Consider the following 14411-nt stretch of genomic DNA (forward strand, 5'->3'; position numbering starts at 1 on the left):
CTGGGGCTGGGCAGAAAGGACCCAGCTGAGAGGAGGCGCAGTGCGGGGGACGCGGGGGACAGCTCCACCTGTCGCTGCTGCCCAGCAGGCTGGAGACACGGAACGGCCCCTCCCCTTGGCCCCCCGTACCCCATGCCATAGTTCTCATCCATTGTCATCGCACTGTCTCGGCGCTGCTATATTTAAGACGGTGCAGGCTCCGGGATCGCATTCTTCTCCCGGTGCCCGCTGAGCCGAGGGCAAGAAGAGAACAAGGACCCTCTCGGCCTCTGGAATCTTCTCCCCAGAGACTCCTAAGTGGGCACACTGCTCTGTGAGTCACCCCCGGAAATCAGGGCTGGGGAGGGATGCCTCCTGAGAGTCAGCCACTGGGGAGTGATTTCTGTGGGTGTGTGTGCGTGTGCGCGCGGTTGTGTGTTGTGAAAGGAGCCTGGGAAATGTGTGCTGAGGCAGCACCCAAGTGAAAATGGGAGGGGATTCCAGAAACCCCTGCCGCATCCCACTGTTCTGTGTGGCCCTGGGTCTTCTGAGAGCTGAGCGCTCTGTGATGTGAAAGTTGCAAAAAAAAAAAAAAAAAAAAAAAGGGTGGGGGCTGCCCTGGGAACTGGAGTCTTTCCTGCGATGGAGCAGCGATCAGCGATCAGCGGGAGCCGGCTAAGCTGGCAAGCTCCACGAACTCAGAGCGGAGCTGGCTGAGCCGGGCTTGGCCAGCCCCACAGGCAGGGAAAGAGAGCGAGCCCTCAGATCCCAAATCTTAGAGCTGGAAGGGATTTCATCCAGGGCCTGGCAGGAAACCGAGGCCCAGACGGGAAAGGAGTTGCCTCAGCTCATGACTGGCAAGGGCAGGAATCGGCCTCGCGGAAGCTGGTGGAGCCCCTGGCTAAGAACGCGTCCCGGCCTGTGCCGCCCGCTGAGCGCAGGATGTGTCTCTGCTCCCAGCCACCCCACCCCGCCTCCAACGCAGCTCCCCTGCCGGCAGTTCTCGGAGGGGTCTTGGCTCAACTGCTATGTATTTCTCTTTCCCTCCTGAAGAAGGGGAGAGGCCTCCTCTGCAGATGGAGGCTTGGGAGCAAAGCAGAGGGGAATTGGGAAGGCCACGCAAGTGGGACCTCTGACCCAGATTTCTGCACCCCAAGAGAAGGAAAAGGGGGCAGTTTCCCCTTCACGCAGGCACACACAGTGTTCTCGGAAGAGGCACCCTGGTCCTTTGGGAAAGGGCAGGGAGGCCGCAAACTTGTCCCTGCTTAATCCCACGCATCAGTCAGTGCTTTAAAAAGAATTGGTGGCTCATCCGCTAAAGCCAGGGGTCTGGTTGCTGGAGGCCCCGAGGTCAGGGACACGCGCCAGGCCCCTGCCCGCTGTGCTAATCGGGAACAGAGCATCCAGGGGAAGGGAGCCAGTGGCTGGTGCCAGGGGAAGGGAGCCAGTGGCTGGTGCCAGGGAATGTTAACTCTCAGCCACTGGAGCCAGGGCCATCGTGTCCCAGGAAAGCTGGGGCAGAGTAGGGGGTCCTGGCTCCACCTAGGGTGGTACCCAGCAGCTGTCCTCCTGGGCCATGAGGAAGAAAGAGCAGAATGAGCAGAGCTAGTCACTTCTTTGTGTGCAGGGAGAACTTCTTCCATCAGGAGGGGGTGATATGAAGCCAAAGAGGGTGACTGTCCCATTATGTCATTTGAGATGATTAACAGGAGCCCAGGGAGCTTTAGGGGCAGCCCTTGGTCCCAGCTAATGCTGCAGCCATCCATTCTCTTTTCCTGATGCCCACAACTGCAGACACCCAAAAGGAGCAAACTTCTAGGAAGTAGAAGGGGTAAAAGCCCACTAAGACTGACCCTCCGCAGCCCCAGCCCCCGACACCCCCACCACATGCCCCTTCCAGGCCAAGGGCTCTCCAGTAAAGCCAGTGGGTTCACCTTCCATGTCATGGACTTAGAGAAATGCTCACCTGGGTGCTGTGTTCACGTCCAGGCAGAAGACAGCCTATACATGCACACACACAAACACACACACGCACACACACACAAACGCGCACACACACACACACAAACGCGCACACACACACACACAAACGCACACACACACACTCTGCCACCTCCAGCAGGCCCCCCTAGAGAGGCAGGGGCCGCACAGAGACGACCCCACAGAAGCTGACAGGAGCGGGCCAAGGCAGGCGGTCGTCCCTCTTCTGTTTCCATCCCCACGTCTGGGCAGGAACCCTCCCATGCCAGAAGTCTGCAGACCAGGAGTCCCACCTGGAGGAGGTGTGAAAGCCATTCCAGGGATTCCAGCTTCAGCATCAGAGGGGCCCTCAGAGACCCAGCAGTGACAGAAGCCTGGATCTGAGAAACAACTTAGTGCAAAAATCCACAGCCAGAAAGCGCACGGGCCTCCCACACCCCTTACTTGCCTCTCCATATCCATGGATCAGCTTCCTGAGCCTCCCCCGGGTCAATGTGATCCAGCCCCACTGGGCGCCATGAGGGGCCTAGACCTGAGCCTCAGGAACGCAAAGGAGATGTGTACATTGCAATCCCCTTATGAAGAGAAAGGCCCTGTGGCCCACCGTGTCCCCAGCCTCGGCCATGGCCTCGCCTTGAGTGGACATATGACATAGAGGTCAGAAGGGCTAGGGGTTGGGCTAAAGATTGGCTGCCAGTCATGGCCCTATCACCATGCTGGGTGACCTTGGGCAAGTACTGCCCCTGTTCATCAGTAAAATGGGATAATAATGGTGCTGTCCTCATTTGGGTTATTGCAGGGACTGGGGATAATGCATTTGAAAACTAACATGGGCCTGGCACATAGTAAGTTCTCACTATCGTTACTTTTAATTCACTTACAATCTTGTTGAACAGTCAAGATGCACAGATACAAAATAATTACATAGAGAAGGCATTGTCTGAATCAATGCTAAATTGTGGAGTGCTAGAAAATAAGTACGAAATAAATTAGAAGAGGGAAAATTCTAGGTGGCCTGTAGTTTTTCAGAACGGCTTCTTAGAAAAATAATGCTAATGTCTAACACTTATGTTGTACTTACTAAGCCCCAAGCACTCATCTAACCTTCACAACTACCCTGGGAGGTTGGTAGACCCATTTTACAGATGAGGAAACCAAGTCATGAGTCTTTCCCAAGGTTACACACTTGTAAGCTGGGATGAGGAGCTGGGATCACACCCTGTGGGCTGGATTCAGAGTCTTTGTGCTAACTAGCATGCCCTCAGTTGGGGTTTGAAGCATGACTAGAGTTAAGCAGGCCAGGAGGAGGGGGAAGGGTGTGCAGGGAGAGGAAACCAGCGCAGGCAAAGGCTCAGAGGTAGGACTGAGCGTGGCCAGTGCAGGAAGAATTGGGACACCTGCCCATCCTGAGTCAAAGACAGAGCCGTGGACATCACAGTTTCAATCACTCATTGTCTGGGGAGCTGAGGCCCAGAGAAGGGAAAACCTTGCCCCAGATCATACAGCGAGACAAGGGCTGGGCTGCAGCTGGAAGCAGCTAGAAGCCAGGGCCCCACTCCCTAACGTGGGGCTCTGCTCACTCAGCTGGGGAGCACGTGTGGTAGAGGAGAAGCCAGGCTCAGAGCCTAAAGCCTGCCTCTGCCACCTTGGGCAGGTCCCTCTCCCTCTCAGACCTCAGTTTCCCTGTCTGCCCACTATAGAGAGGACACCCCCACCCACCCCCCATCCTGCCAGCCTCCTAGAGATGTTGGGAAGACTGCATGGGAGGGGACAGGCAGGCACCTGGTGGAATGACCGTGGACCTTGGCCTTGACAGGTTGTTGCTCTCGTAGCCATGACTCTGCCGCACAGCTTGGGAGGTGCGGGGGACCCCCGGCCCCCCCAGACCATGGAGGTCCACAGGCTGGAGCACCGACAGGAAGAGGAGCGGAAGGAGGAGCGGCAGCACAGCCTGCGCATGGGCTCCTCCGTGCGGAGGCACACCTTCCGCAGCAGGTGGGAGCCACGGGGTCCCTGCCCAGCCACTGCCCTGCCTCCGGTCTGAGGAGGGAGGCCCAGCCTAGCCCTCTGGAGGCTCCAACCTGATGGGGGGAGGGACATCCCTGCTTTCTGAGCCCCCTATCTGAGGAAGGAGACACAATTGGCTCTCTGGAGACCCCCATGTGATGGAAGAGGCACAGCCCTGTCCTCTGGAAACCCTGTTTGAGGAGGGAAGCACATTCAGTGTTGGGGGGGATGCAGCCTTGCTTTCTGAGACTGGTATGAGGAGGGAGGCACAGCCCTGCCTTTTGGTGCCCTGAGGCTGAGGTGGGCAAATGCAGCCCTAATCTCAGGGAGCCCCCAGCCAATCCCTCAGGAGCCATTCACTCCCCTCCTTCTGAGAGCAGCGAGGAAGAGCATGAGTTCAGCGCCGCAGACTACGCCCTGGCAGCAGCCCTGGCTCTGACGGCCTCCTCTGAGCTGTCTTGGTAAGTCAGAGTTGCTTTCCAGGGAGCCCTGGCTGAGAAGGGGCCATCCTGTCCAGTCCCCGGCCTCCCTGCTGGCCTCTCACCCTGAGTATAAAGAACCTGCCCAAAATCCCACATCTAGAATAAGGGTCTAGACAGGATTTTAAGCCCAGTGCTGCCTGCCCACAAAGCCCACACACCACCTTCTGGAAGGGTGCACGTGTCATAGCTGGGGACATCCCCAAGGGAAAGGGTGGGGGCCCACCTCACCGACAGGCTTCCAGGCTTCACGTGGTAGGGAGGGAGCTAGGAATAGGACAGAAGGAGCAAGTAAACCAGGCCCCAGTTTCCCACAAGGCCAGAGACTGAGGAAGCCTCTGAGTGTGCCGGCTTAGAGAAGCAGCGTCCGGCTTGGGGCAGGCCCCTGGGCTAGGAGGGTTGGGTCATGGTCCTGGCTGACCTGAAACAGGTTGCTGAGCCTCAGTCCCTGCCCTATAAAATAGGGACACTAAGGCCTGGCCACTTGAGTATTGTGAAAACAAGATGAACAAAGGTTTGCAAAAGAGCCTTGAAAACGATGAAAACAGTCAATTGTTTATTAAGCACCGACTGTAAGCAGGGCCCTTCCAGGCATTTTTGGAGGCAAGGGAAGATGCAAAGTCATACATGTCCTCCCAAAGTTTAAAGCATCCTGGCACTGCTGGGCATGGGGAATGGAACTGGCCAGGATGCCCCTGGTGCCCCCATCCCTGCCTGAGCCCCAGTGGCCTCTGTCACGGCAGGGAAGCCCAGCTGAGACGCCAGACGTCTGCCGTGGAGCTGGAGGAGCGAGGGCAGAAGCGGGTGGGCTTCGGCAATGACTGGGAGAGGACCGAGATCGCCTTCCTGCGGACCCACCGGCTGCTGCGCCAGAGGCGGAACTGGAAGATGCTGAGGCAACGGGTAAGGGTGTGGGCTGTGGAGCCCCCAGGGCCTGGGACCTGCAACGCACCACTTGCTGCCATCCTCACCCCCTTCCCAAGAGTCAGGACGTCCTAGGCAGAGTCCAGGCTTTGGGTTTGCATCTGATGCCTGTACACTCACGCAGTGTGAGCCTGGGCAAGTGCAACCCTGTTCCTGAGCCTCAGTGCTCTCATCTGTAAAACAGAGCTGGGTACAGTGGCTCATGCCTGTAATCCCAGCACTTTGGGAGGCCAAGGTGGGTGGATCACCTGAGGTCAGAAGTTCGAGACTAGCCTGGCCAACATGGTGAAACCCTGTCTCTACTAAAAATATGAAAATTAGCCGGGCCTGTAATCCCAGCTACTTGGGAGACTGAGGCAGGAGAATCGCTTGAACCCGAGAGGCAGAGGTTGCAGTGAGCCAAGATCACACCGCTGCACTCCAGCCTGGGCTACAGAGTGAGACTCCATCTCAAAATTAAAAAAATAAATAAAGTAAAATAGACATCATTGTAACAATTATCAGTGCTGAGGTGGGATTTAAATGAGACTGGGTTTGGAAAGTGACTTTCCCGCTGCCTAGAACACAGAAGGCCCTCAGGAAATGCTAGCCCTGATGAGTATCAGGATTTGAGCCACTCTCCACATCTCTTCCCCAGCTCCCACTTACACAGGCTCTCTCGGTGTCGTGTCTTTCACCCCCACACCCCCACAGCGGGCAGGGGATTTTGCTATCATCCCCATTTTACAGATAAGGACACTGAGGACCTGCCTATGGTACCACAGCTAGTTAATACCTTGACCCCAGGCCAGCTGGCTCCGAAGCCCATGCCCTGCCCACAGTGCCACCCTGCTCTGCTAGTGCAGGGGACCAGGAACTCCAGCCCATGTGGGTCTAACTACAGAGTCTGGGTGTCAGTGGGGAGGTAATGGCGAAGATGGCAGAGAGGTGGTCCCTGGCTCACAGCGTCATACACCTCCTTCCGCCTCCAGACAGAGGAGAAGGTCCAGGAGGCCAAGGAGCTGAGAGAGCTGTGCTCTGGCCGCGGGCCCTGGTTCTGGATCCCTCTTCGCTCCCATGCTGTCTGGGAGCACACCACGGTCCTGCTGACCTGCACTGTCCAGGCCTCGCCACCACCCCAGGTCACCTGGTAAGCCGCTGGGGCAGGAGGGGGTTCTGGGCCTCTGGGGTCACGAGTGAGTTCCTCACATCCAATACTTCTGCCAGGACTTCTTGTTGTGGACCCGTGAACCCTGAGCTCTGTCCACCCACCAAATAGAGCAGCTGCTGAGGAACCAGACCTGGGTTGTTTTTTAGAGGCGGGGTCTCGCTCAGGCTGGAGTGCAGTGGAGTGATCATAGCTCACTGCAGTGTTGACTCCTGGGCTCAAGAGATCCTCCCACCTCAGCCTCCCAAGTAGCTGGGACCACAAGCACAAGCCACCACGCCCAGCTTAGGCCTGGGTTATTCTTAGCTGCCCCCCAGCCAGCCTGGGGCTGGAAGACTGGGCCCCTGGGGAGCCAGCCCTCATAAAAATATAATTCTGGTCTCATGAGAAGGCAGGTGCTGCAAGCTGGGTGTCTCCAGGGTTGAGGATGATGGTGAGAGGCGGGACAGGGGCCAAGGGGCAGGGAGAAGATGGGGAGGGCAGGGCCTACAGAGAAGGAGCACAGGCCTCAGGGGCAGGGGGGAGCTTTGTGTTCCCACCCTCGCTTTCTCTCTCTCTACTCAGTGTGAGGTCTCAGCCATGCCTCTTAAACTCCCTGGTCCTGCCTCCATTTCCTATTTTGAAGAATGGATTGAAGGCCTCCTGTCCAGCTTGTGTGTGATGAGAATTTAATACAATAGCATGGAAACCTCAGAACTTGAAAAGTGCTGGGAAAACAGGAAATGCCATTCCTGGGAGGGTAGAACGCCAGAGGCTAGGCCTCACTTGGGGAGGGGCAGAGCAGGGGCAGGGGTCTCCTGCACAGGCACAGATCGGGGTGGGCATGGCCGCGGCCCACGTCTCAGTCTCACCACAGAAGAAGACACGTCATTCACATGGCTTAGCTACTCTTTCCTGAGTGCCCCCTGTATCTAAGGCCCATTGCCCAGTACCCTGGGGGATGAGGAAGTGGTTTCAACAAATATTTACTGAGAGTGTCATCTGTCCCAGGACCTGACTGAGGCACTGGGGCACAGAAATAACCAAACAAGCCCAGGCCCACTTCCAGCACTTTGGGAAGCCAAGGAGGGAGGATCACTTGAACCTAGGAGTTTGAGAACATCCTGGGCAGCTGGGAGACCCCATCTCTACAAAAAATTTAAAAATTAGCTGGGCGTGTGGCCTGCACTTGTAGTCCCAGCTACTTGGGAAGCTGAGGTCAAGGCTGCCGTGTACCATGATTGCACCACTGCACTCCATCCTGGATGACAGAGTAAGATCCTGTCTCACAGAAAAAAATAAAAAAGCAGCCAGGCATGGTGGCTCACACCTGTACTCCCGGCACTTTGGGAGTCCGAGGCAGGTGGATCACCTGAAGTCAGGAATTCGAGACCATCCTTGCCAACATGGTGAAACCCTGTCTCTACTAAAAATACAAAAATTAGCTGAGCGTGGTGGCGGGTGCCTGTAATCCCAACTACTTGGGAGGCTGAGACAGGAGAATCACTTGAACCCGGGAGGCAGAGGATGCAGTGAGCTGAGATTGCACCACTGCACTCCAGCCTGGCGACAGAACGAGACTCTGTCTCAAAAAAGAAAAGAAAGGAAATAACCAGACACAATCTCACCTTCAAGGAACTAACTCTTAGCCCAGAAAAGAAACATCAACATGCAAAGAAGTATATTCGTGGGTGATATTTGAGATCAAAGAGTCTGGGTGAAAAGGAAGAAGGGGCTACCTCAGCCCATAGAATCCAGGAAGGCTTCTCAGAAGAGGCTGTATATCAGCCAGATCTTGACAGGGAACAGCCGATGGTCTAGCAGGAGAGAGAATAGAGGCACAAATAATGGAAAACACAAAGGAAAACAGCAGCCTCTTATACGTGAATCCACATTACAATGACCCAGAACTTCACTCTCATTTGAGCATCAGTGCCATTCATGAGATAGGAACTATTACACCCATTTCACAGGTAAGGATATCAAGGCTCAGAGAGGTAGTGTGACTTATCTAAGGTCACACAGCCAATGTGAGCTAGGATTCAAATTCAGGTCTCCTGCCTCTAAGCCCATAACTCTTTCAACTGGCCTAGAGAGTAGGAGAGTGATTATTACTGCTATGGGATAATTAAGGAATCAGAGAGACCAGGGGGTTGAGGAGGCATTATTTAATTATTTAGTTAATCCAACCCAGTCGGATTAACATACAAAGGACTGAGCCCCGAACAAAGAGTCCGGTGACCTTTTAAACATTTTGTGGGTTGGGGGCAGGGGAGATCTGTGCAGGGGGAAGCATATTACAGAAGCGAGAAACAAAGACAGGTATTCAATTAAGACATGCATTACATCATTTCTTACTTTTCAAGGAAAAACGTGTTTTACGACTTGAGTGTATCTGTCTAGTGGCCTTGCAGCTGCACAGCTAGAGAAACAGGGTCTTCACAATGCCTGGGAAAGGAGGAGATAAGGCTCACTAGCCACAGAAAAACACGCAGTTAATTTTTAAAGGATTCCAGCTCTTTCTCTTCCTCAGGGGGAATTGGGTTTTCTTACATACAGCTGAGTTTTTGCTTACACATTCTTTAAGTTTTCTTTTAATTCCTGTTCCATTACAAGTGTTACTTTCCTTAAAGCACATATAATGCTTCAGAAGTCAGAGAAATAGAAATCACTCAGGCCAGGAGCCATCAAGAAAGGCATCTTGAGGGAGCTGGCCTCAGGGCTGGTCATTGCCAGCTGGAATTTATTCCAAAAAGTATGCCAAGTACCCTGCTGGGCTCTGGGATGCTGTGGGGACCGGGTGGTCCCTGCAGGCAAGTTACTGGTTCCACTAGGAGGACTGCTCCCAGCGTTGGCCGGGCCAAGTGGAGGTTAGCATCTCAGCTGTCCTGGCCCCACAGCCAAGCTCTGCTCAGCCCTGGCACTGAGGCCCACATCGAAGGCATTTGGAAACCTCTTGGGATTTGTTTCTACCCCTGCCAACGAGGTTGCCACAACAGGGAGCTGAGCATTCCTGACAACTGGCAGAAGCCAAGCTCAGGTCCACCTCCAGCCCAGGCAACTCAGGTGGCCCCTGGTACTCCTGGCTTGATGGATCTGGTTTTCCATCATCAGTCACATCAGGCAGGGCCACATGTTGCCCCAGGACTGACCTCCAGAGGTTCTGTCCAGCCTCAGGGCTGGAGGAATATTCCAGCTCACCTGGCATATTAGACAAGTCTATTCATTCAATGATTATCATTATTATTATTATTTAGAGATAAGGTCTCACTCTGTTGCCAGGCTGGAGTGCAGTGGTTCAATCACAGCTCACTGCACCTCAACTTCCTGGGCTCAAGCGATGCTCCCACCCCAGCCTCCCAAGTAGCTGGGACCACAGGCATGTGCCACCACACCTGGCTAACTTTTTAATTTTTTGTAGAGACAGAGTCTCACTATGTTGCCCAGGCTGGTCTCGAACTCCTGGTCTCAAGTATTCCTCCCATCTCAGTCTCCCAAAGCTCTGGGAATACAGGCATGAGCCACTATGCCTGGTCTTATTTTCTTTTTTTAAAGCTTTTTTTTTTTTTTTTTTTAAGATGGAGTCTCATTCTGTTGCTCAGCCTGGAGTGCAGTGGCACCATCTCAGCTCACTGCAGCCTCCACCTCCCGGGTTCAAGCGATTCTCCTGCCTCAGCCTCCCAAGTAGCTGGGATGACAGGCACCTGCCGCCATGCCCAGCTAAATTTTTTGTGTGTATTTTTAGTAGAGATGGGATTTCACCATTTTGGCCAGGCTAGTCTGGAACTCCTGACTTCAAGTGATCCCCCCCACCTCAGCCTCCCTAAAGCAGTCTTAAAAAGTAAAATCGAACACCAAAATATGTGAGGCCAAAAAAAAGATGTAGATAAATAACAGAAATCTCACTCCTTTTGAGGTCCTTGCAGAGCCAGACCCTGGGCAGGCCCCTCACTTCCCCTGTCCCAGTCAAGCTTGTTTTGTCACTGGCTGCCACTTCAGGTGGTCCTCTGCTTGTACCTTCAAGGGCCTGATGGCACAGGCAGAGACTGAGGCCCAGAGAGAGGGAGGGGTAAGCGTTGAGGTCTCCGGCTGTCTCGGCCATGCCAGAGCTGCAGCAGCTGCTTTTTCCAGGAAAAGAAAAGCTGGCCAGGCTGAGGTGTCTGGAATCTTCCTGACAGGTGCGTGGTAGGGGGCCTAACCCTGGCCCCCAGGCCTGGAGAGCTGGGGAGATTGAGCACCCAGATTAGACATCACCCTCTCTGCGGGAGGTTTAGCCGGGGTCCTTTCAGGAGGGCGCCAGACTGGGGGCTGCATGGTGGGGCATGGGTGTGGCTGTGTTTGGTTGCCCTGGAGACAAACAGGGCATGAATGAGGCCAGGTCCAGGGAAGGAAGTGGACTGAGGCCGGGGTGCCCTCTCTCTGGGAGGCCTCCTCTTCAACCTCAACCACCCACCCAGGGCAGAGAGAAGAATTCATCCTGTGAGACTCCATTCCATGGCCTCAGGGACACAGAGGCCCAGAGAGGGGTACGGAGTTGCCCAAGGTCACACAGCAAGCTGTGTCAAAACCCAGGTCTCCTAAATGTCACTCATCCTCACTCCTCAGCTCCTACTGCTTAGGCCTCCAGGACCCCAGGCCACCCCAATGTCCTGTCCACACAGCAGGGGGAACAAGACCCAAGTTCACAGAAAATAAGGGCAACATCCAGGGCAGGGTGATCCGCTTTACTACCCTTGGGAATCAGCAGAGGACATTAAGAAAAACAATTTTTTTTTTTGGGACAGGGTCTTGCTCTATCACCCAGGCTGGAGTGCAGTGGTGCAATCGTGGTTCACTGCAACCTCTAACTCCTGGCCTCAAGCAGTCCTCCTGCCTCAGCCTCCTGAGTAGCTAGGACAACAGGCACACCCCACCACAACCAGCTAATTATTTTAAAGAATATTTTGTAAAGATGAGGTCTTGCTATATTGCCCAGGGTGGTCTTGAACTCCTGGCCTCAAGCAATCATCCAGCCTTGGCCTCCCAAAGTGTTGGGATTACAGGCATGAGCTACCGCATCTGGCCTCACCAGAGGATTTTCAAAATACGGATCTGAGGGTCTCACCCCCAGAAATTCTGATTTCATTGATTTGAGATGCAGCCTGGACCTGGAGTTTTGTTTTGTTTTTAATGGCTTACATAAGCTAGAAGCTTGTTTTCTTCCATCTAAATGCCTGGATGCAGATTCCCCAGGGACTGAGCTCCAGATCACTCCTGGAGGGTCAACCCTGAGCTTCAGGGTGTGAGACAGCCACCAGCACCTCCCTGTTCCTGCCAAGGACAAAGGGAACGATGACGTGAAAGGGGGCAAAGGGTGTCATCGGGGCAGCCACATGACTCTTGTCCCCGCTTGCTGTTGACAATACTAAGTCATACGACCACACCTAGCAGAAAGAGAGGCAAGGAGCTATGTCATATATTGGGTGACCCATGAGTAAATTCTATTTCCCCCTGAGAATGGATATTGGACAACAATTAGCAGTTTCTGATGCAAATTCCCACAGCCTTATGTTCAAAAACTGGGCATGGAGATTTTTGAAAGCTCCTCCAGCTATTGTAATGAGAACCAAAAAGAACAGCCATCCTCAGGGGTTGGGAAGAGAGGCAGGGGTCTGGGGTTCCTTCCCTGGCAAGCCCCTTCAGAGGGAAGGGAAAAGCTGGGGCCTGGTCCTAGGGTACCCCTGGGGATGGCTGGGTAGGGGGAGGGGCAGCTGCCCCTAATTACAGGCTCCTTCTTCTCTGCCCCCAGAAGGGAAACAAACCCTTAAGGACCTGTGGTATGTGGGCACAGGGGAAAGCCTTTATATGCTCATCCCATTTAATTATCACAGCAGCCCTGTGAGGGCCAGTGCGTTCATACCCCCATTTCACAGGTCAGGACAACTGAGGCTCAGAGTGGCGTAAGTGCTGCTCCGATCGCACCAGCAAGTAAGCAACACAAAACTGCAACTGAAGGCCAGGCATGGTGGTTCACGCCTATAATCCCAGCACTTTGGGAGGCTGAGGCGGGTGGATCACCTGAGGTCAGGAGTTCGAGACCAGCCTGGCCAACATGGGGAAACCCGTCTCTACTAAAAATACTAAAATTAACTGGGTGTGGTGGGGGCACCTGTAATCCCAGCTACTCGGGAGGCTGAGGCAGGGAGAATTGCTTGAATCTGGGAGGCGGAGGTTGCAGTGAGCTAAGATCGCACCACTGCCCTCCAGCCTGGGCGACAGAGCAAGACTCCATCTCAAAAAACAAAACAAAACGAAACAAAAACCTGCAGCTGGAATCCCCGTCCGAGAGACTCCAGACCCCTCCCACTTGGAACACACTGCCTGCCACAGACCGCTGTGTCTCCACAGGTACAAAAATGACACAAGGATTGATCCCCGCCTCTTTCCTGCCGGAAAATACCGAATCACCAACAACTACGGGCTGCTGTCCCTGGAGATTAGGAGGTGAGACTGGGGACCTGGAGAGACCCATGACCCCGGGCCCTGCCACCGCCGAGGCCAGAGCAGGATCCCAAACCCTTCCTCAGAGCCGCGGCCCAGGTTCACCTTCTTCAGAAGTCTCTAGGGTGCTGGTGAAAATACCGATTCCTGGGACAGGACAGACCCTCCCCTTACCCCCAGAGACTCAGACTAAGCAGGTCTGGAACGGAGCCCAGGAATTGATATTTAACACACACCCACTATGTGATTTCGATGCCTCGAGATACACAGTGAGAAATTTGGACTCAGAGGCTGGCCGCGTGGACTGGACGCTGAACTAGGCATGCTGGGAAGGCTCCTTGTGGGGGAAAGAAAATACCATAATACACGCACATATGCACCTGTGCACACACATATGCACACATGCACATACACAGTGCACACACACGTGCACACATGCACGTACACAGTGCTCACACATGTGCTTGTATACACAGACGTACACATGTGAGGGGAAGCAATTACATGGGAGAGAGTTCGGCCTTTCAGCAGATGGTGAGTCCTAAGCATGGTTTTGAGAGAAGAGGCAGGGCGCATGCGGGGAGGCCACATAGGAATATAAGGCGTGGTGGCTTATTAAATGAGATGATATGTGTCACTCATCATTCATATCAGCTGCCACACGCTGAGTTCCTCCCAGGTGCCAAGCCCTGTGCTAGGTGCTTTTCACATACGATCCATAATCCCTGCCACCATGCTTGAGGGAGCACCCCGTGTCACAGGCGACAAAAGAGGCCCAGAAAATTAAGGGTCTTGTACAGCTGCTATGCGGCAGGGCCTGGTGTGAGCCATTTCTCTCTATCTGGGCTGTTTCCCAAACACCAAACCCTCCAGTTCAACCGACCCAGACCTCAGAGACACAAAGATAAGCAGAACAGTCATCTTACCCTCCAGAAGTGGGGAGACATAATTATCTGACCATAAAAGGGAAGCACCCCATGGACTGCAGAGTCGGGGAAGGTGTGCAGGCCCAGGAGACCTCCAGGGACAGGCAGAAGCAAGAGGGATTCCTGCGCTGAGTGACCGGCGCAAAAAGGAGGCATCAAGGGGCCTCTGCTTGCTAATGGGGCCAGAGGTGCCACATCCTACCACCTCCCCTCTGTCACCAGGGTGCCCCTAGGATGGAGCTGGCCCAGGCTTCCACTGGGAACATGACAGGGTTGGCCTGGTTGGTGGTGAGACCCATATCTGAGACTGGGAACACCTGGGTGTCTGGCCTAGTTCTACCCAGATTGCAGTCTGCCTTGACCAAGTTTGTCTGCTGCTCTCTGAGAAGGAAGGAGCCTCCCGCTCCAGGATTCTTGTTTGAAGCTGAGTTGAATTCCATTTGCTCTGTGACTCTGGGAAAGTCACTTAACCTCTCTGATCCTCCAGAGTCAGCAATAACTGCAATGTGG

The 14411-nt window shown here is 54.3% G+C and overlaps 1 protein-coding gene across 2 annotated transcripts in view; it reads left to right on the plus strand.

Moving 5' to 3' along the window:
- Positions 1 to 209: 209 nt before the first annotated feature.
- Positions 210 to 14411, plus strand: part of MYOM3 (myomesin 3) — a 59201-nt gene continuing 44999 nt past the window's right edge. The window contains exons 1-6 of one of the 2 annotated variants that reach the window (XM_045378082.3): positions 210 to 313; positions 3776 to 3954; positions 4347 to 4427; positions 5189 to 5348; positions 6341 to 6498; positions 12883 to 12978. In XM_045378082.3, coding sequence (XP_045234017.2) covers positions 3794 to 3954; positions 4347 to 4427; positions 5189 to 5348; positions 6341 to 6498; positions 12883 to 12978 — 656 coding nt within the window. In that variant the 5' untranslated portion in view covers positions 210 to 313; positions 3776 to 3793. The remainder of the gene's footprint in view (positions 314 to 3775; positions 3955 to 4346; positions 4428 to 5188; positions 5349 to 6340; positions 6499 to 12882; positions 12979 to 14411) is intronic. The other variant, XM_045378084.3, reaches the window with a different exon arrangement.

The sequence above is a fragment of the Macaca fascicularis genome, chromosome 1, assembly GCF_037993035.2.
Source record: "Macaca fascicularis isolate 582-1 chromosome 1, T2T-MFA8v1.1".
In the NCBI taxonomy this organism is placed as follows: Eukaryota; Metazoa; Chordata; class Mammalia; order Primates; family Cercopithecidae; genus Macaca; species Macaca fascicularis.